The sequence below is a fragment of the Brienomyrus brachyistius genome, chromosome 1 (genome assembly GCF_023856365.1).
Source record: "Brienomyrus brachyistius isolate T26 chromosome 1, BBRACH_0.4, whole genome shotgun sequence".
Lineage (NCBI taxonomy): Eukaryota > Metazoa > Chordata > Actinopteri > Osteoglossiformes > Mormyridae > Brienomyrus > Brienomyrus brachyistius.
The window spans coordinates 46,152,276-46,175,409 of record NC_064533.1 but is presented as its reverse complement, the minus strand read 5'-3'; the positions used below and the strand labels follow the sequence as shown (position 1 = coordinate 46,175,409).

The following is a 23,134-nucleotide window of genomic DNA, read 5'->3' as shown; positions in this document are numbered from 1 at the left end:
CCTGCTTATGAGACGCTGGTGACCTTTTACGTGCCTTGGATTAGCGCTTCTTTGCTAATGAGCGACTTCCTTCAGTAGGGAGTGGGGGGGGGGCAGACTGGACTCCTTAGCACCGCGTGATGGGGGGACACATGTGCAGAAAGCAGGGGTCGGCCTACTTTTGCCTGTCAGCAGACAGCGTGGCTGGATCACGCCTCATCTGCGTCAACGGTTTGCGCTCGTAAATTTCTTGCCCTGTCAAATGGAAGCAGAGGAGAGAATTTTAAAGTGCTACCTGACACTGACTTCCTTATGCAGCCTGCGACACCTCCCCCCCCCCCCCCCCCCAAAGAAAGTCTTAAGTCTTGTCACCAATTTGTCAGCACTGGCAGTTTCTCTGGACGAGCCCGAGTGCGAATGTTGATATGTGTGTCTGACGGAGGCTGACTTTTCGCTGTGTGCTGATTGAGTTCCAGGCCAATGTGACGCGTCGACGACATGCTTCGTACACAGAGACACAGCCAGGACAGCGGCCAGCATTCAGCATTCAGGCGGACATGGGGAAACAGATTCTGTTTTGCCATAATTGCATGTTTTTCCTCTTGTTCTGGATACGGACCCAGACTAGCTGCTCCTGCCCAGTCTTCCCAGTCCGCTAAACTCATGCATCTCTCTGTTATTCCCAGCGATGTTCTGCACTTCTTCTTTAGTCCACAAACAAGTGAGTCTGTTAGCCCCTTTGAGCCTCCCCTTGAGCCTCCCCATGACTCAGGGACAGTGTGACGCCTGGCTAGATGACACTTTTCCTCTCAAACCCAGCTCCGATTTCATGTCCCCTTCAACAACACACAGCTCTGCTGGGTAGAAGGTTTTGGCCATCTGTGGGGCGTGCTTCAAGCTGGCCGCCCGGCTCAGCATCAGGGAAGATGTGGCGGCGAGGTGACGCTCACAGCAGCCATATTGCAGTCTGATTAATGAAGGGTCCATTCCTAGCCTGTCCTCTGTGCGTGTGTGTGTGTGTGTGCTTGCCTGCTTTAATAAGATGTGTTACCAGATATGGCAGACTGATCGCGTCATGCTCCTACTCCTAACGGGCCCCGTGGAAAGCTACAGTGTCTAATGTGAACATGAAAGCCGCTTCACAGTTAGATCGCCCGACATTGCTGCCGATTTTACATTTTCCCCACAATCACTCCATGTTATACATTTTCAGCCATTTCTGCCCCTAGGAATTCTAGACTTGATATTATTGTAACACCTGCATTTCATAAACTGAGGTGTCTATAAATTCAGTCCATTTTCAGAGATAATATAATAATGGCAGCATAAAAATATGCATTAAATGCTGTGTGAAAGAAAAGGTTAATTATATTTTGCACTGTAGAATATTTCAGCTTATATTTACTACTGTGTTTTTAGTGTCAGGTCTTTATTAATAAAAATGAAGTAAAAAATTGAAAAATAATTAGTTTAATGCATTAATAAGATTTCACTTCTCCTTTTTTCCCCTAGTACAAAATCTTATGGTAAAAGAGTGTATTGAATTTCACCATTACATTATCTATACAAATATTTTCCAATCACTGAGGAAAAACAGAAGCTCTCTTGTTCTTATATTTCAAGTTATTCGGAGTTGTTTGGTCCTTAGTTCTAGAAGATATGAGGGTCATTCTCACAAGGCAGTGAGTGAATACTGAAGAGGTCATTATGGAACATGTTACACAGAGGCACATAATTATTTCTTAAACTTAGATTTTCCATGCGCAGGACAGTCGAGCAGAAAATTGGACTCTGAATTTAACTGTCAGTCTCAGCCAAAGAAGCATAAGGTCCATTTCATTACAAGCAGCTCCATGAACCATCACACTTATAATTATACGGTGAGTAAAGCTAATCTCTACTCCAGGGTGCACTCTGAAGTCAAAAGCAGTAAATATACACCCTTCTTTCGTCCCCCCCCACCTTTCATCTTTCCACTCTGAGCATTTGTGGCTTTGAAACATGCTCCGGAGTGTTCAGTCCTGAGATCATTCTGAGGGGCAGTCGCACGATCTCGCAGCTGTAAATGCGGGGGGGCTGTGAATCCGCCGCGGGGCCGAGTCAAGTCGTTTTGGGCGCCTCTGACATCAGCGGTCGTCACTGTGTCTAATGCGTTTGCCCGCATCTGCACATAAACGCCTACGCTCAAAGACTTCTGTGTCCCTGTTGTTATGTAACATTGCCACACTTCTCAGGCCCGTAGAAAGGAATAGATATTGTTCTGAAAATGACAGTAAGTCTACAGTCTTTTAACCACAGTGACTGGTAGGAAATAGCAAAAAAAACTTTGCTAATCGGAGACTGTTCCCTTCTGTCCGGTTGCAACATTGAGAACATGCAATGTCTGTGATACGCCATGTCTGAGAGTAGTTAGTCCCAAAGCCCATTATTTGCTCTTTGTAATGGACTGAAGTGCTCTGTCTACTTTCATCCAGTCGTGTGTGAAGGACCAATCGATACTGGGTGAGTAAGAAGTTATAATGACAGAGTGTTGCTGCAGATGACAGACTCTGTGCCTCGCTTAGGTTCCATCAGGTTCACTTGAAGAGCAAATTTCCCAAACTCAGAGCCTTTTTGTTGTGTTTGAGATGAGACTGACAATGACCTAAATTCTTCATACACTGTATGGACAGATGTATTGGGACACCAGGCCATTACACCTACAGGAACTTTTATGACATTTTATTCTAAATCCATAGGCATCAATATGGAGTTGGTCCCCCCCTTTGCAGCTATAACAGCTGCCACTCTTCTGGGAAGATTTTCCATAAGGTTTTGGAGTGTGTCTGTGTGATTTTTCGCCCATTCATCCAGAGGAGCGTTTGCGAGGTCAGGCACCTGGCTTGCGATCTCCATTGTAGTTCATCCCAAAGGTGTTTGTTGCGGTTGAGATCAGGCCAGTCAAGTTCTTCCACACCAAACTCACCCAACCATGTCTTTTTGGACCTTGCTTTGTGCACTGGGGCACAGTCCTGCTGGAACAGAAAGGGGCCATCCTCAAACATTTCCCACAAAGTTGGAAGGTTAAAGTTATCCAAAATATCTTGATATGCAAAAATTCCCTCAGACACATTCCAAAATCTTGTGGAAAGCCTTCCCAGAAGAGTGGCAGCTGTTATGACTGCCAGGGAGGGACCAACCCCATATTATTGTCTATGGATTTAGAATGAGATGTCATAAAGATTTCCTGTGGGTGTAATGGCCTGGTATCCCAATTCTTTGCCACAGTATTGGGAACCAAAACTCACTCAACCCTGATGTAATCCAATAAAGAAATTTCATTCAAGAAATGTTCTTGAAAATGTATATAATGAACTGAATGGGTTTTGGATGTTTGCTCTTTATTTTTGGGTTCTCTGTCGCGTCCCCTTGTAAAACAAACGAAGTGTTTGAGGTGGTTTGCATACATACAAAAGTGCGTATTTCTGTCCCTGTTGTGGACTATTTTCTGACTTTGAAATTCTGAATTCTTTTCTCCAAAGTTGAATCACAATAAGTTGCCACCACTGCTGTAGTGCCTCGGCATTAGTGCCACATAGATGAGTGAGAGAATGTACCGGAATGACCCGTTTCCTGCTGGGGCTGCTCATCCATCGTTAATGATTTTTGATTTGTTGCGGACGAATGCAGAATCATGTCCTGTCATCGTGAACTCTAGTTATTGGCTTCCTGCTCTGCTGACTGTGCTGCTGTACATCCACCCCTTGAGCTCCACCGGAGATGTTGGGGAGCTGTGCTGAGCCTGGCCATTGGCCGTCGACCGGGAGGGGCGTGGCCCAGACTGTCCTACAGCCATATGAACAGATCTCCACTGCATGTCTGTCTGCTGAGAAGCAAAGCAGTGCCACTGGAGGACCTCAGATCTCAGGCGGTGTGTTATCAGTGACCATGAAGATGCATCTCAGTCCTGGCATTGCACAGTAATTTTGCCCCTCGTTATCTCCCCACCACGGGAGGTGTAATATTAACCCCCCCCCCCAGATGCTGAACAGAATGGATGTGGTTCATTGGTCTAAGCTCCTTTGCATGAAACGAAAACAGATTTGATTCAGTCGATGCATCATAGACTGAAATGAGTGTTTAGAGATATGAGAGTTGCTTGTGGAAGAGGAAGGATGTAGATTCTGTCAGGTGATGGAATGCTGTAAAGGTCATATGAACTTCACGTTGCATTGCGGCCGCACTTAAGAGATGCTCTCCTGAGTAATATTTACTTGAGTTCTACCATTGTGCAGTGACTGACAAACAAGACTCTTAAAATTTTACTCTACAACACATTTTAAATACGCTTCTAAGGATCAAAGTTAAATACAACCAGGTACAGTGAATGGTAAGATAAACTATTCAACTAAGGAAGTAAGTTAGCAATTCTTTTTTGAGATATTGTCTGGTTTGTGCTATTAATTATTTAATAATAGCCTGGGCTGGGAAATATAGTTTGTCATTTATTGATGTATTTTATCTAGTATGTATTATTGGCCTCCTGATGACCCGAAGGTAATTAATTATTAATTAAAAGGAAGTTAACATCACAGTAATACATTTGGGTTTGTCAGTGAAAACCATTAAGAAAAATTCCACTCCCACAGTTCGCAGTATTACTTTATTAGTAATTCAACACCTGGAGAAAGAAGAAGGCAGCCGTGTGAATAGTTACTTCATTTAGGAGGTCCATCAAAACCAGGACACTTCTGTCCTAAAGAACTGTATTTTCTTACCTGGTTACATGGTGTTTCATTTAATCGACTGCCCACTTTTGAACTAGGCAGCTCTGAGAAAGCAGACAGGGTGCAAATCCAGCTGGAAGATGTCTACTCTTCCTCACTGGGTTTGGTGGCTCCTACGCGCGGTCCCACACCCAGCTGGACGAGCTGGCTTGGCTGACCTCCTGCTTCCCCCCCCCAGCTGCCCACCAGCCTTTCACTAAAGGATTCTGCTGCGTACGAGTAATAGACTCTCACACTGCATTCCTAGAATATGATACTTGCTCCCATCGTGTGGCTTAAGCCCCCACTGTCTGCTCCTATATTATTCCGTGTAACAGCGCTGGCCTGTAAAATGTGATTGGCACCTGAGCCAATCACAGCACAGAGAAATGAAATAATGTTCCTCCTGGACCCACAGTGCAACATTCACGACAGGACAGAGAGTTTTCGGAATAATTTGCATTATAATTTACACTTAAACACACTTAAACATCTGGCTGGCTTTAGTGGTTCCAGTGTTATTTTTTTATTTTTTTGTTTAAATTAGCATCTGATTCGCTCTGAATTTTCGAGTGTTATTTTAGCTGACCCTGTTTGTCTGCTGGCTGTATGTTTTGGCAGATCTAGACTTTCGGTCCCATGCCTTAGAAGGACACCTCTGTTTCACCTTTCACATATTTGATAAAGAAAAGCAGCAAGCTTTAAAACCGGCCAGAATGTAATGAATTCGAAGCATATGCGTCATGAATGAAAGGGCCCGAAACAACGTGGAAGTGTTTTGCCACGTATATTACTTTTCTGTTTTTGTTTTCCATTTGCTTTGAGGTTTCCCTCACAAAGTTAAGCAGTTAGCCTAATCGGGATGTCAAATTGGCTGTAGTGACTGCCAATTGGCCGCCAGCTGGGAGGGGCATGGCCCTGCAATGGACAGGTATCCTGTCCACTATTTTGGCCATGCACCCCCCCCCCCCCCATGCCTTCCAGGCTTCCTGCAACTCCATCTAGGAATCTAGGACAAATATTTGCCGGATGGATGGATGGATGGATGGTGAGTATGGTGATGATGGGTGCATGAGTGGGTGCATGAGTGGAGTATTTGTTATTTCAGTAAAGGAAAGGGCTGTTGCACTCAGTCCATAATCATAAAATTAGATTTTTATCATTCGGACCAAATTACTCACAGAGACAGATGTAAACGAATACTTTCACTGTGGTAGCCTAAATGTTTGAGAGATATAATTATCCAAATTACTGTAATCCATTTCACTGTTTCCTGCGTGTGGTTTATGGCTAATTACTTTGTACCTCAAAGCTGGACCGTGATCAGTGGTCGGTTGGCTGGGCCTGTTGTTGTTGTTTTAAACTGCCTGTGTCCAATACTAGGGAATTTCACACATCAATAAGAAAACAGCTCTTTGCCCTGCCTTGCTTTTAAATGCTGAGCTGTTATTGATCTACTAACTTTTGACTTCTTTGATCTTCATTATTTTTATCAACAGTAGGTAGATTATGATGATGGTTATCAGCCTGTGAATATTTCCAGTTATATGTTCTATTAAATGAACCGTGATGTAATTTAGTGCAGAGAATGATGAGAATTCAAGTTTTCCCATTCCATGGTAGGTTGGGGGTCTTTCCCATGCCTTAAAAAAATGAAAACTTCTATGCTTAGAAGGAGATGTCATAGGACTTTCCTGTCATGTGAGAGTCTTCCAAAAGAAGATATTTCATGGATCAAAAGTGCAGCATTTTCAGTGGTCAAAGTGCATTAATGAGTGCGAGAAGCTGATTGGCTGATCTGCCCTGGCTTGAATGACATCATGGTTTTAGGGGTTCTGAGGAATGTGGAGAAAAGTCCGCCGCTGACGTTGCAGCGGAATGCTGTGGAATCTGAAGCCAAATACAAAGCTAGTAACGAAAACAGCCGCTCTAGCAGGCCAGGCGGAGACGGGCGGTGCGATGAGGAGGAATGCGCAGGCCGCTGGGCCACGCTTTAGTGAATAAAATTACTAGGAAGCTCGTGAGCAATAGGAGCAGTAAATGAGTACAGTGAAACCCAACAAGATAACCTGGGGGGGGGGAGTATGAATCTCAGTGAGTTAGGTCTTTGTGCTTGTGGAACGTCAGCAGTTCAAATCCTATCCGTAGCAGAATCTCCATATACTGGGCCCTTGACCACCCCACCCCCCCACCTTGTGTGTGTAGGTCTCAAAGGCGAGAAGATGGGATATCTGAAAAGAAGCATTCCAATGTGCCTACACTACAAGTAAAACATTGTTTCGTTTTAAATCACTCTAGTATTCTATAAACAAGAATCATGTTTGTTTAGTGTGATGTTTGCTTTGTGTTTAGAGACATACTTCTCGTAAGTTTAGTATTGGTATAGTAGTATAAGTCGGACAGCACTAAAGCTCGAAATGCCTCTTAATGTTCTTATAAATGTGCAAAGTTGAGCAAAATTGTTGAGCACTGATTAGTACTGGAAGACTCCGAGGAATCCTTTTGTTTTGGTAGATCCACCACTGTTTCAGCTGCACAAAAACTGTCTAAGCTCAAGGGTTAGGTTAGGGTTAGGGTCAGGGTCAGGGTCAGGCCACCACCTGCTCTTCAGGTGGGTGTATTGCCGCAGGATGGAATAGAAGCGTGGAGACCCGAGTTGCATCGTGGACTCCAACGCCATGCTTTGTTCAGAGTTCCACACTCTATCTCGCAGACTGGGCCTGATTATGAGTCGGACCTTCGAACTCATCTGTAACTCAAGGGGCAACAGTCAATGAAGAATCTAAGGCCCATGGCTTGAGGGAGCATTCTGTGTCTTGCGCTGGGTGTCGTCCTGAACATTTGCTTTGTGGCATTACGGCATTCCTCAGACGGGCCTTGGGCTTGGTTGGAGCTGGAGTTCGTTGTGTAAACATGACTTCTCCACCGCTGCACATGACCCCATTTCTCTGAAGAAGGAGCCTCTCACTAGGTGTGGCACTAATGACTGAGTGACTGGGTATCGACAGATGGCCATCAAAAGCTCAGTTATCCCTAGGGCTTAGGGGGGCGGGGCCTGTTAGCTTTATCTGACTGATATCTGACAAGCGGCTCTTTTCATGTGGAGTGTTTACAGCCACTGACTGCCATCTGAAAAAGCTGTTAATGAATCAGTAAGCCATAGTAATCACATGAGACAGCAGTCTGGTGCCATATGCTGCAAACTAAATGAAATATCTATGGCGGTAAACTGTTTCCATGACGACTGCGTGACATTGGGTTCGAAACTTTCTCCAAAACAATGCACAAGGTTCTATATCTGCCTGCAGGGGTGGGATGGGAGGGTTGAGAATGCGTTTTGGAGTTATGGACCAAGTTCCGACAGCTAGTGAAAGTCACGCTAAATGAGAGGGTTTCAATGGGAAATTAAAGATGCCTACCACAGCTGACTGGTCAGAGTGAATGAGCAGCTGGGGGGGCAGGAGGGCTGGTACTTTTCAACCGTTTGTTTGTTTGCTTTGTCCCAGTATCTGCCACTGGATGTATATTGCAGTATTAAAACTTCATATCTAGCCTTCATGTTCAAGATATAAACACCTTACAATGCCAGATCTTTACCTCTTTTTCCAGAATCACTTTCTATGAATGGCATGTCTATAAGAATCTATGAATGTATTCATAGCACATTATAATGCATTCATAAAGCATTATGAAAATGGCTATAAATATATATAAAAAGGCAAAACACATTATAACCATAATTATTATGCATTATGACTGGCTTCTGAAGCTCTCATCCATAATGCACAATAGATACCTTTATAGTGCAATACAAAGCATCATTAATGCTTAAACCAACCATTATCGTGCATTATGAAGGTGCCTATAATGCATTATAGATGACAGCTTCAAGTAAGATGTTACTTTCTCTTCTTTTCCCATTACAGGTAAAATAAGAATGATTGATATAGAGATTTTAGTATTGAAGTATTACAGTTTGATTTTATCTTTATCAGTATCAATAGAAATGAATCAGCAATCATCCCTTAAACAAAACACTGTAATGTAGTTCCTGATATAGAATAAATTTTCGATCATGACTTGTTTTGTTCCTATAACAGTTAACGCTTCTCTGTGAACCTCACATCTTGTGCAGAAGTCAGGTGACACTCTCATTAATCCCCCTACTTCTTTCTCATTAACAGTTATACGGCTGAGTCCTGTTTGCCCCCCCGGCTCCGCAGTGCGCCGAGCTGTGTGCCCAGACCCTGATACCCGAGCCCACGTTTGTCTTTTCTTTTTCATTCCTCCCTGCTATTTTGCTAATCTCATCTCCGCTCCTATCCCCTTTCTTTCACCCATCCCTTCATCCCGTGGATCTGCTGGTGGCCTGTTTTAAAATACTTTGGTTTCATCAGAGAGCAGACCATGTTAATAATCAGGAATATTCCTGCGGGGATTTAGGGATATTTTGTCGCTTTCCAATAAAAACAGAATAAGAGATGGATTTGTCTTCAGTAAATGGGGACTTTGTAGCAGTGTGTGTTGGTTGCTTGTTAAGGCCCCTTGTTAAATTAACTTCAACTGGTGAAGGCCACTTGTGTATGATGGTCTTTCCGGAAGAACCCGAGTTTTTGGACAGAGGATTTCCCACGGCACACGCTGATGTTCCACGGAACTTCTCTGGATGGAATACCTCTCCCCACTTCCACCTCTCGTCCTGTTATTGCTGGGTTTATTACAAATCTGAATAACTTGTGCTCTTTTCATTTCTGGAGAACAGAGCCCCAAAGCATTAGGGTGCGCAAAGGCAGACCATATGTTCTCCCAAGTCTCAAAGCCCTTTCACTCGAGTTGTCGTAGAACAATGATCATATGGCTAGTGTTCCAAACACACTCCTGGCCATTCGGCAGACAAAAAAAGCAGGCAGCCATGACCATATCGCAGGAACATAGATGGCTGAGTACCGGGAAGCATGTGGAAGACGAGCAGTGCAGGTCTACCGTCAAACAAAAGCAAAAGAGAGACAGCGTATTGGCCATCTGGTTTGTGTGGCTTTGCTATACACATTATCCTATTGTCATGCTGATGTCAACAAGTGTGTAGCATTCAGGTGGAACTTGTATTGATCTAATATGGACAGAATCCTCTTGGCTACGCTAAAAGTTTTTGGTGTCGAGACGTAAGGGAGAAAAGCTATTAGGTTTCCGCTAGTAAAAATTTTATCTTGTAGTAGCCGGTAGAGGACTTCATCCCTCTCTTATGTTGTAGAAGACGAGGTGTTGCTGCTTTTCACTGGTCATGTTGGGAAGGCATTTCATGGATGTACGGCGTCTTTCAAAAGACTGGGTGGGTTTGTGGAGAGCAGTCAAGTCCTTTTTGTGAAATGGCTGAATAAAAAACTGAACTTAGACCCCTGAAGCTGCATAACTTAAATACTTTTAAGATTTCAATGTAATGAGTATTTATCAGCGTAAAAAAGTTCTCTCTTTTTTCGCGGTTAACCTCCTAACCTATTTTATGTCCTCTGACCGCTGGGGAGAGGTCAAACGTTGTTGGTGGCTCCGAAGAGACTAAGGGCCAGACAATGGCATATGTGAATGGCGATTTAAAGGCCTTCATCCCGGCATCCAAGTGCATTAAATCAAAGTGCCAGTGGGACGCAGAAAACCTCATTACCATTCATGCGGCCGGGTAGGAAATGCCATCCCTTTACATCTTATAACTATGGTCTTAAACACCAAGAGAATTCCTAAACTGTGAGCATATCAATTATTTCCTATGCAGACTTATAGGACTGATGTGGTCTTCATTCCTACAATTATTCTGATAAAAATTGTAAAAGTAAAAATATGTGGATCTGTTGTTTTCCATCTAGATCTTTCCATTTGCAAAGTGATAACCAATTGTTAGATTGTAGAAGAGGTGGGTCCAAGCTACTAGAGGAGATGGGACCAACCAATCAGATGCCTGGGTCTTGCAAACTCCAGTTGCTTGGAGCCACCTCCTCTAGAATCTGATTGGTTATCTCCCTGAATCATTTTTCCTTCTGCCCTCAGAACATTTTTGTCTAAGCAAAACGCCCATGAACTCATGTTCGATTACGGTTCTTTTATTGTTTTCCAGTGTGAAATGTGGCAAAAGTAATAGTAGTTGGTCAAATTTCATTAATTAATCAAAAAAATGAATGAATCAATCCATCAAAAGATTAATGAATCTTTAAATTAAAAAATAAGTACTCCCCTATTAACTCTGCTCAGGATAAGCATTTGGGGGATGGATGGATGGATGGATGGATGCAGGTTCTACAGTTTATCAGGAGTGGCAGCTTTAGATGGCTATCATAATGTACTTCTGAAGGTCTCTGGAGTGTCCTAGACCTGCAGTCCGGAAGTGCATCTTCTGTACTGTTACCAGCTGCTATGTTCCCACTATGATCTACTGACAGACTGAAATTTATCTACACTGTTCCAGCTCAAAAGGGCAGATCTTTTTCACTGGACAAAAGCTGCCTTCCTGTCCTAGGAGAATGGGCCCATTGTCATGTAAACACCAGAGCTTGTCTTGATTTGTGTCGTCAAAGAGTTAAAGTGATGTGAAGGGCTGTGGGTGAGCAAAGTAGTGAAATTCCCGTTTCAAAGGCCGTGCTTATCTGCGAGGGCTCTGTCGCCCATTGCTGTGGTGTAGCACGTGGCACCGGAATATAACTTTTCCAGTCTTGTGCATCCTGTAGTCCTGATTTTCCTCCCTCCCTCCGGCCTGTACTGTCATTCTTTGTCAGCTACCTGGCTCCCTCACCTTTTCACACATCGTGGGATCGATTCCCCTTGGGCCCACCGCGATCTGAGTCTCTGGCCAAACACAGTGCCGTTAATGTTCCCAGTGGCGCAAAGGCCTAGGACGTCACTGTGAATGAGATCTTCTGTTTCATCACATGTCATAGCGTTGGCTGTGGTGTAGATAAGGGCCGTTGGCGGTGTGGCCAGGCTGACCAACGTGGATAAGGAAAGTAGCTTCAGCTCTAGACTGATAAAAACGGTACAGTAAATATCATTCATAATGTACTTTTGGCCCACTCATCTTGCTGCTAGAACATACTGTATATCCATTATGTTGTGGTATTATTAGTGATTAATTAATGATTTATATTGTGACACATTTGTATGCCGAGAATGAATGACTGCAGAACCCAGTTCAGAATGAATGCTTCTCACTTTTAATAATAAATAGCAATGATGATATTTCCTCATACTTGCAGGGAAATTCTCTTTTTGCCAACTACATCACGCACAGACACATATGTAGGTAAGAATAAGCTTGACAGTGACCTGCAGCGGCTCCCCTGGAGCTGGGGGTTAAGGGTCCTGCCTAAGGGCTCATGGACACAATGCTATTCTGCCGGGGTCAGGCTCAAACCAGCGACCTTCAGCTCACAAGCACAGAGGCTTAGCTCACTGAGTCACATTTTCACACGCATCCCTCCTCTCCCACATATCGACACCCATGTTGGATGTGCAGTGTGCTGAAAATCTGTCATTTCACTAAAGTCCTGCTAAGATTAGCCAGCGAGAAGTTTGGCTGCCACAACCCAGCCCTCTGTGACCAAGTCTCCCCCCCCATGTTTTTTGATGGTATTTTCATAATATTTTAAAAAGCAACACTATTGTGGTCTTTCAAAAGGAGTTGGGGGGGGAGAGAGTTGGGGTATTTTTGGATGAAAATACTGCAGTATTACCATAATAACCCCAAAGCCTGGCCAGCACCCCCTATCCCCCTCCCTGAAATCAATATGCCTACGGTGGGATATCTAATGCTGTATCAATCTTGTGCCTCTAGGGGCAGCAGTTTCAGCAGCTCCCTCGTCTGCAATGCGCCTTGACATCTGTGCACATTTCTCAAGATATAGGACAAGACCCCGGTCTGATCCAGGCGTCCCCGATATCTGCATACAGAGCCTTTCCTCTTCCACCTGCTCGAGGTCACACCCATCAAGTCTCGGGGTCACGCCCCCATTTGGATAAGCGACCCTAAGTTGTCTGGGGACCCCACGGCTGATGCTGGGATGGCATTCGGTGAATGTTCAGATGAGCTGCACAACAACTGCTCTTTCTGCACAGAGAGCTTGTCAGCTCTGCCGTTCATTACGCTAGGAACTGAGAGCAGCACTTAAATCTCCATGTTTATAATACTACATATATCATGCTTTACTTTATGTGCTATGTATCTTTAACTGAAAAGAAACATTAACGTTGCATTTTTCTTTAATTACCATCTGCGCTCTGGACAAGAACTAAATAGATACCTGGAAATGATATTTTGCAAGAATAATTGATAAATGCATTTTTCTCCAGGGTCGGTGTTGGGCATCTGTAATAACTAAGCCGTTTATTCATATTAAGATAAACCAAGATAAAGCATTTAGAAAAAATAGGGGGACAGGGTTGTGGGTTCGAATGCTTCTCCGGTCTGTGTGTGGAGTGTTTATGTTCTCTGTGGGATGCTTCCCCTGGGTCTTCAGTCCCACCCAGCAGGCCAAAAACATCTAGTTAGGCGACTTGCTGTCTCTGAATAGCCCATAGTATGTGACTGTATGTCTGAACGTATGTGTGAGTGAATGTATCCCTGCCTTGTACAGTACTCTGACTCTTCTTGGACCTCCAGACCCCCTGAAATGACCCTGTACCAGATAAGTGGCGGAAGTCACTAAGCAATACATTTCCAATAATTTTATTAACACAACACAGATAGTTAGAGATGTCAGTCTGGTTTTCATGGATCTTCATAAATACAATAATAAAAAAAAACATTATCTCACATAATTGATAATCTCATTTCTGCCATTGATTTGCACGTATCCTGTACTGACAGGGCAAATTTCAAAATGTACGTCCACAATGCACGCATTTGAAGATTTATGAATTCCTAAAAAGTAAGGCAAAAACAGTATTTGTGGCATGTAAAAATGCCAACTTAAATATAGGAGGCAGGAATAATTTAGTATTACAATTTTCCATTTGCCATGGAGATTGTTTTATAAAAATATGTGATTATTACATGGTAGTTTTACTAACTAATGAAGACAATAGTTCACAGTTATTAGAAGTACATGAAATTAAATGAAAACAAAAGACTAGCTTTCTATACCAATGCAATACAGTCTGAATCTATATTTACACAAAATATAAAAATATATTTCACAAAAAAAGTAGTACCAATAAATGTACAATATCTTGCTCTTTAAAATTGCAAATAAATTTCTATAAAAGCCTTTTAAATATTTTCACCGCACTTGAGAAAAACACGGGGACTCGCACCGGTGGTGACGCGTGTGACGTTGGGACTAATGACATGTCACTCTGAAGTGTTAAGTTTCACTGCCACTTTGTCACAGTAAGTGCCCCCCCACTGGCGTCAAAGGGCGCCAAGATTAAGGGGGCGAGACCCGGCGGGCCTGTATCATGCGCGTTCCTCGGTGGTCTCCGATCCCTCTCGGTTCCGGACTACATACCTACAGGAAGACGCACAAGAAGAGATTCCACACTCAGCAGGAGCCTCAGATGTCAGTGCTATACTTAGATGGGTGTCCAGAGCAATTTGCCATCCAGCACGTCCAGATAAACAAGCACTTCATTATGCAATGTCAGATATACTGGGGAACGTTCATCAAGTGGGAGATACAACTTCCTTCATCCAAAAGTACCTCACTGTAGAGGGAAGGGTTACAATTTACGTGTTTTTCCCTGCGATTTGAACTCATGACCTATGTGTTGTTAGCACAATGCTCTATCTGTTGAATCACAGGAACTGGAACTGAGAAAACACAATACAGGGAAATTCACCTTCTGAGTGTATTGTACTGGTCAGGCCAGGGGATCCATGGTGATCTCTCTTAATAAAAGCCATTACCTAATTTACAAAGTTGGATCTTCAGATTCCATTAAGCAAATGCATTTCTTAGCTACAGTCCTAACCAGGGGTGTAGCTAGAAAATTCTGCCCCCAGCCCAATTTTACATATAATTTTAATAGGCAAGGGCCCCTTTAAAGGGGAACCTATAAACCAGTCAGGGTATCCTGACACATATTAAGCCCCAACATCCTGGCTGATGTATAGAGTACAAATTATGAAACCAGCAGTCAACAAACAACCAATATTATATGATTTTCATCTTGTAACCGAATGGACACTTACTTGCTAATGTTTTGTCAAGGTCGGCAATAAAGTCTTCTAATTCTTTAGTATCTCCAAGCTTAGCTACAAGCAAAAAAAAAAAGATGCCATTAACCACTGCATAACTGTACTCAGGATCAGTGAAGCACAATTCCGTTGGTTCTGCTTCCTGAAACGCACCTTTATGCGTTCTGATGGGGGGGCAGGCAGACGTGGGGGAGAACATGGATGGTGAGTTCAGCTTCTCATCACTGAAGCTGAAGCTGTTCCTGTTGAGGGATTCAGCACCTGTTGAAGAAAAAGTATGCTGGTCGTTTTGATGTTTCAGGCTGGTATGGCAGAAACCACTAATGCTTATGGGCCCCAAAAGCAACGGAAAAGTACATCATTTATAAACAATAAACCTGGTGTTGGGTTTTTTTGTACTGTGCTGAAGTGGAGTGTGTCTCATTCACTGTGTTAGCTGAACTATTATTATCATATGATTTTAAATTATGTGTATTTTTCTCTGAGGCATTTACAGACCTCCTTTTGAATAAAGATACATTTTAAGTCTTGCATAGTTGTGTTCCGGTTCTTTTAAAAATATCGCTCCCCACATAGCTGACATTGTTTTTTTTTTCCTCCACTGGACATTTTAAGAAAATCAAACATATAATTACAGGAGGTTTGGGAACTGCAGCATTTGGCGCTGCTACCCGAAGCGAAAAAACATCCGCAATACGCTTGTTGCTGCCGTCCTTTTCCCATGCATCTTCGCAGACCGTTTCTTTGTGAGATAACACCGCTTGGCTTTCGTAGCATTAGTAAATCTGAAGCAGATGTCGGGATAAAATATACTCCGCTCACGCACATTCCCACGTTTTTACTCTAATAGCTCATGTAACATAATAAACACACTTTGATTCATTTGACAGCCACACACAACGTATTGCTTGTGTTGAACAGGAGCAAAAAGAGAGACACTTTTGTTCTGTGTCTATAAAACTGAGACATAATCATTTACAAGTAGTTCATCCATGATTTACTCGGCTTCACTTCTGTTAAAAATTAACAAACGTAAGCAAATATGGGATGCAAACCCAATTTACCAGTTTCGAGGGCATGCAATTTAAGAATAGTCATTTGCATCGGCAAGTGAACTATTTTTGTCTACATATTAAATAATATACATTGCCAATAAGCCTACATGTGAAAATATATTGTTATAGGTATTTCATACCTCCGTGACCCGGGACAGTTCAGATAAATAGATGATTTTTTTATGCTGTCAAAAACCGTGTCCTTCACCTTATGTACCACAGCATTAAATCCTGTGGATTCAAAGTCACGATCGCTGCCTCCTGCAGTGATCGGTGACGTCGGGGAGATGTGCTCCCTTCGATCGGACCTCTGCTCCCCATCCCTCCCCCATGCCTTGGAGCTTTGGCTTCTCTCACTCGTCAGTCCAGCAGTCTCACCCCATCTGCATGCTTCACACCATTGTCACGTGGACCCAAAATAACGCACTAAGGATGTAAAGATCCAAGGATTCACTAAGCCTATAGTTACCACAGTGCGCATCTATACCCACGAAGTTATATTTACGCCCCCTTGTATTCCCCCTGTCAGCCTGACGATAAGGATTAAAAAAAAAAAAAAGTTTAGTTCAAATTGACAAGTCTCTGATTACCACTTTTCACAAAGGGGAAAGGTGGCATCTTTAGCTAGAAAATTCCTATCATTAAGACTTTACCTCTAATGCAAGACTTTCCATATGCTTAAAGCATGCCTTTCTGCTTATTTAACATTTTATAAATACAGGGCTATCACTACCTGCAGCGCCTATATATGTTCAAAGGGAAATGGAACAATCTGAAGGCTGTGTTAAAGGCTAGAGGCGAGGGGATTTGACACTGCCGGACAGGAATCGCGCGGATAGCCCGAGTTCCCGACACTGCGGGGCCTTTGTTAAATACTTCCTCAGCAATGGAACAGGATAAGATTACAAGCATGAGGAATGGAAATCACTCATCATATTTAAGAGGCACGGAGACTGTTTAACTGTGTATATACAGACATAAAAATATAATAACAGATAATACTGACAAGTAATTGCGACTAATCTTAGTTCTCACTTTCCACTTTTAGAATCACACTGCTGAAATCATTGCTATTTTTTAGTGATCACACGTGTGAGCGCAGTCAACCACACTAGATAACAAAATGACCTAAAATGTTACATTAATGATAAAGCAGTAAAATAATTACTGCTCCATTAACCCAGATCTGATAACGTATATTAGAAGACCCCCGTTCGGAGTTATCTAATACAGTTTAATCCCGAGTATCCGGACAATGCATGGGATCCTACTGGCACTTACTCTCCGAGTCGCTAATGCCACTGTCGCTGACACTGGCGCTGCTTCTCCTTTTCATGGATCGCAGATGCTCGTCGTATCTGAAATGTCTCTTTTCTACGGGGGATGAAAAGTCTTCGATGACCGCGTCAAATTCACACAAGACGGCATTGAGATCGTCGTCTTCTTCAAGGAAGTGCGCTGCAACACGCAAAAAGGGCTGTTTCTTTTCTTATAGTAAGTTGCACTTCTACTAAATATATGTCAATCTAAAATCTAATATATTAAAAATCTAGGGAAAACGTTTGGTAATATTTGGGTACTTATTAACAATTATTAATAGTGATTATTATTATCATTGCACAGAATCTCATCAATGAGCGGTCTACCTCTGTGAGAAATAACCTACATACATCCTCAGCTCGTCACGTAGACTATGACTCTGCGACAAAATTAGTTTAGATAGTCTGCAACCTAAAAAAATACATATCACTTCATTCTCCATAGTACCTTGTATATTCGTGGCACAAGTCTGAATCTAAACTTTTAACCAACTGAAGAATGTACGACCTGAAAATGCTCTGCACATATCGTTCCCATGTTTGACTGCATTGTCTACATAGATTTAGAGTAAACAATGCATGCATTAAGGAGGGATCTTTACTTACATTTTTTTTTAGATTTAATTTTAGGAGACTTCATCATGGATCCTTAAGAAGTATACAGTATCCAATTGGTACTTGAGATGATCCTCTAAATGCCTCCGTAACTCCTGAGCGAGTGGCTCATCTTGACCCCCTTTAAATAGTGTCTAAGCCCGGCAGAGGCGGTGACTCACGTCGGTGCTGCGAACGCCAGCTCCCTAATGCACGCCTTCCGGCTTGCCCAACCTCACTTACTCATTGCCATTTATCAAAAGTGTGTTTGTAAACAGCCTGTGATATACCGGAGAAGCCCATGCGACAAACTTGCTGTACTTCAGTATTTTTAGACACGAGTTCGGCTGTGATCTAATTTAATCGACAGAGCCCATCAACGGATGCTGTCAAACAGAGGAAAGGCGCTGAATTATAACGGGGTCAACATCAAGGGCTTTATGGCGAACTTTTCTGATTTATATAACTTTACTAAAGGTTGCCTGATTATCTGTTCATCATCGATTCCCAGTAATATTTCTTCCCCATTTTGCCGATTGCGTGCACTTCAAAGTTAATATTGGTAGTGTCTTCAATATATCTCGATCTGCATCATTTACCAGGGATCGATTTTGATTAATCACGCATTTGTCTGATCCACATTAATACTTGTATTAATGTTATTATATAATTCTAAAAAATATGACGTTGCCTGAATGACACCCTCATCAGCAAAAATAACATTGATGGTTATATACCTTTACACATTAACTTAATATCTCAATTTCTTCCCAGTTCTTGTCCACGACAATTAAACACTGAAAATGGTCAAAGCATCACGAGTTATGGCTGTTAAATAAGTTTAAGTAGGTTTTAGCGCCATCTGCTGACTCATGATGACAATTGAAGCCTTATTTCTTGCCCTGAATTCCGTGCACATCAGCCACTTCACAGGGACAAAATAACATTCATGATTACGTTTAATCATGAATCTAATCCCATCTAATCATGATTCAAAATTCATTTAACAATGAATCCTAAATAAGTATATATTTTATTAAGCTCTAAGATACCAAGATGGGTACTCAATATGAATGGACATACAGATTAATCAAGTCACAGGGATGAACTTCAAAGCTCAAAATGGGCCAAAAAGTGGAGTATGAAGAAGTGGCTTTTTGTAACTGTTTAGTGAGCTCCTGAATGTATGGCGTGAAGTTTCTAAATTCCATATTCCCAAGGACAGAACCTTAAGCTCCCTCCACGAATCCACCTTCACACCTCTGGAAACGTTCACACCTTAGGTGCTTCTTCTAATCACCCAGGCAGATGGAAAAACAAGACATGTGTTTGCAGCTGCACTGTTCTGTTGACTTTCGGGGGGCTGCGTGTTAAATAATGGCACCTAAGGCTCCTTGGAAGGTGTGAAATGAAGCGCTTCTAGTGCAGGGACTGTGATTTCGTCGCAGTTCACAGGCCCTATACAAAGCAATATGTTTATTTTGAGTCCTCATCTGCCTTCTTCATCATGCTGTCCGTTTGACAACAACGTGGTCTATAAATGCACCTACTTTTAACTGCTTTCATTAAATGAGTCCATGGGGAGTGGGGGGGGGGTTAGGAGTTTGAGATGCAGCCACTGTGACATAGGCTGTTATAGACTCTATTAATGGGGGACTATAGCCCCCATATTTTTTGTGTCACCCCCTTGAAAAATAGCTTTTCTAAAACCATTTAGTCAGTGGGGTGGGGGGCTGCGGGGTCCCATCTTCCTTCAAGAGGTTGGGCCCCAATAATGGCCAAATCCTAGAATCCCCCCTGTTCAGCGGCAGGTCGCCCCTGGTTGCCCTAGACCGGACTCTGCTGTTAACTAGCCAGCTAGCGAGCTTCTGTTTCACTGGAACAGCACTAAAATATTACAACCGGTGTGAATAATAATGTACCGTCACAGAACACAATCACAGGATTTTCCTCTGGTCTTTTCACTTGCTCTTTTGTGCCCCCTAATCAAATTGCACGCTAGGCCAATGTCGCCTGTGGGGAGTAGATTAATCAATTTAACATATACATATAACGGCTGAGGTGCCCCTGAGGTTTGGGATATGAAGCGATGTTCATGTAGCCGTCCAACAAGGTATGAGTAACTTTTTAAAGATAAATAGCTGGAAACATTTTCCTTGGCTACCTGCATATAAATGACCTGTGATACAAGCTTCACTGGGGGAAGAGCACGACTTCAGAATAATCCGGTTTCACACTCACCCTGCTTGTATGTTCGTTTATGAGTTATTCCGACGAGGAGGGGCCGATTATGACTCGGCACCACACATTCACATCCGGGGCGGGGCGAGCAGGATCACGGCTGTCCGGGAAAACATAACACGAGATGAGATCACCTCTATGAGTGAGTTCACGTCAGGGCTGAAATATCTGGTCTGCCGTGACATGCAGGGAATAGGCAGCAGCTCACGGTGGGATTGTGCAAACATATCAACTGTTTTGTGACCAGCTGAAGCAGCTTTTAGGGGTTGAGGGAGTGGCCCATCAGAGACAGAGGTGCTAAGGGAGCTGGGATAATAATGCTGGCGACAGACGAAGGGAGTCCACTAGGGATTGGGCTTTAAATGACCATCTTACAAGGTTCAGTGCCACCCCTCCCCACCTGTAGTCAACATCTTTAACTCCAGATTATTTTCTTTTTCAAAGTGGCTCTCACTGCGGGATTGCAGCCCCTTAGACAGGTTGGGTCAAAGGTCACGAAGATCAAAGGATTGGGGTCAAAAGGTCAAAAGGGGGCGGGGCCAGACGGGGCACAGGCGGGGCCCAGGCAAGGTCCATGTGACGTCACAAATATTGTTCATGGTTGTTAATAATTTTTCCAGATGTGTGGGTGTATATGAAATTAGTTATGATTATTTAATTTATTCAATTTGATTTAATTCAAGGGGCGGCATGGTGGTGGAGTGGTTAGCACTGTTGCCTCACACCTCTGGGACCCGGGTTCGAATCTCCGCCTGGGTCACATGTGTGTGGAGTTTGCATGTTCTCCCCATGTCGTCGTGGGGTTTCCTCCGGGTACTCCGGTTTCCCCCCACAGTCCAAAAACATGCTGAGGCTAATTGGACTTGCTAAATTGCCCGTAGGAATGCATGTGAGAGTGCATGGTGTGTGAGTGTGCCCTGCGATGGGCTGGCCCCCCATCCTGGGTTGTTCCCAGCCTCGTGCCCATTGCTTCCGGGATAGGCTCAGGACCTCCCGCGACCCAGTAGGATAAGCGGTTTGGAAAATGGATGGATGGATGGATGGATTTAATTCAATCGTGTGCTTATGGATACGAGTGTGATTTTGTCTGAAATGCTATAGCCTGTGTTATGAGGGTCAAAAAAAATGATTGAGTGTGACTGTAAGCCGGGGTCTGCTGCCAGGGTCTGCCGCTGGGTCTGCCGTGTCGGAAGGTGAATGATTCCGGTCCGGAGCCTGGAAATGTTGCGGATACTATGATCTTCTGTGGCTGGCCCCCTCTGCGACTGGGTCTCTGTGGCTCCCCCCTCTGTAGACTGGATCTCTGAGTCAGGGTCTCTGCGAGCTGGCCCTCCGCAGCTGTGCCCCTCTGTAGGCTGGGTCTCTGTGAGCTGGCCCTCTGTAGGCTGGTCCTCTGTGAGCTGGTTGCATCTGCAAAGGACTCGGACATTCTGTGTTGGAGCGAGTGTTGTACGAGTATGAAAGAAACCCTGTGAAAGTGAGAGAGCGTATGTAAGTGTGTCCGACGCTATCCTCCTCCAATGAACGTCCCTCCTGCAGCGGTTCGGATGTGTGTCTGTGAAAAGTGGTGGGGAGGGGGTAGTGTGTGACCCCCCCACCGCAGCGCTCCCACGTTTGGGGACCTGTCTGATGGCTAAGAGACAGAGTAGAAAAGCCACACATCAAATTGACATTTTGTCTTACAGTATATAACAAGTTATTCTCTGTTTTAAGTTGGGGGGGGGCAGTAGTTTTCCCCATGCACCTGTTATTTTCTCCTATCGTAGATCATCCCTGGGTCGATCTTACCGTCGGTGTCTGCGCAAAACTACAAACGAAATAAACACCGTGACGATAAAAAATTAGGCATCCCCGGTCACCTAAAACTTGACACGACATTAAAGAATCCTAAGAAAAAAAAGTTTGTCTACCGCAAAAGATGCATGTCGGGAGTGCCACGCCCCCAGAGGGCCGTGGGTAATATAACAAGCTTCGAGCAGCAGGCCTAACAGTAAGAGGTAATACAGAGAATATAGATACAGACATGTCCGGCACGCCCGAAATGAAAGATTCTATGGCACGGTCAAAGATTCAGGAGGAGGAGGATGGTGTACGGCCTCCGGGGGCTCCCAGGAAGATTCGTACGGCACGTAGACGGGTACCTACGATGCGAGCGTCGGGATACCTGAGGGCTACCTGGGAGATGCCCAACGGGGATAAACTGATCTGGCTCTTTGACTACGATGAGGAGGAACTGCACATGTTTCAGATCACCGTAGACGGCGCAGACCCCGCGAAAGACGACCCGCATATGGTGAGTTTCTCTGAAGATGAATGGGGAAACTTGAAGTCTATCATCATCCCGATGATGAAAGCAACCACCAACCCTGACAATCGGGGGAACACCTACAATATAGCCATGCAGTTTAAAAATCCTGATGAAGGTAAAGATCGGAGGACCTTTATAAAGTGGGACGCGACCGGGGAGCTGGGGGACAGAATGCTGACTAAATGCGACTGTTTTGGGCTGAGAATACCGCTTGTGATTTGGATGCTGGATTTCTTCCATGCGCTGTTCAAGGATAATCGGAGGGAGTAAGCATTGAAAAAACTTGTAATGTAATATCCATGTCTGGGGTGAGCAAAAGATCGGAATGCTAGCAATGGGGAAGAACGGACAACCGTTATCAAGTAGGACGTGACAGGTGACCTGTGGGGACAGAATGGTGAATATATGTCAGCGCTCTAATCGCAGCTGTTCTGGAATGAAAATACCATATGTGATTTGGATCACCCTCACCCCTCCACCCTACACGTCACCCACGACAGACAGCGTATAAAAAGTGGACGTTGTTACAACCCTCTCAAAATCATCACCATCCATCCTCAACATCATGGCAGCAGAACGAAGTGATCGCAATCTCATCCTCCGACGACGAACGCGGGGAGTATGAGGCCTTTCACCCTCCGACCCCTCCTCCATCACCGGCCTCTGACCCTGGAGAAGTCCCGATGCCTATGATCTGCACGCTTCTCTCCACACCC

General features: G+C 43.9%; 1 protein-coding gene across 1 annotated transcript; it reads right to left on the bottom strand.

Moving 5' to 3' along the window:
- Positions 1 to 13,415: 13,415 nt before the first annotated feature.
- Positions 13,416 to 18,041, bottom strand: rgcc (regulator of cell cycle). The gene is made up of 5 exons (XM_049024396.1): positions 17,882 to 18,041; positions 17,238 to 17,414; positions 15,055 to 15,162; positions 14,896 to 14,958; positions 13,416 to 14,212 (listed from the first exon to the last, which is right to left on the bottom strand). Exons 1-5 carry the CDS (start codon positions 17,916 to 17,918, stop codon positions 14,205 to 14,207), a joined length of 393 nt encoding a protein of 130 aa, XP_048880353.1. The 5' UTR covers positions 17,919 to 18,041; the 3' UTR covers positions 13,416 to 14,204.
- Positions 18,042 to 23,134: the final 5,093 nt, after the last annotated feature.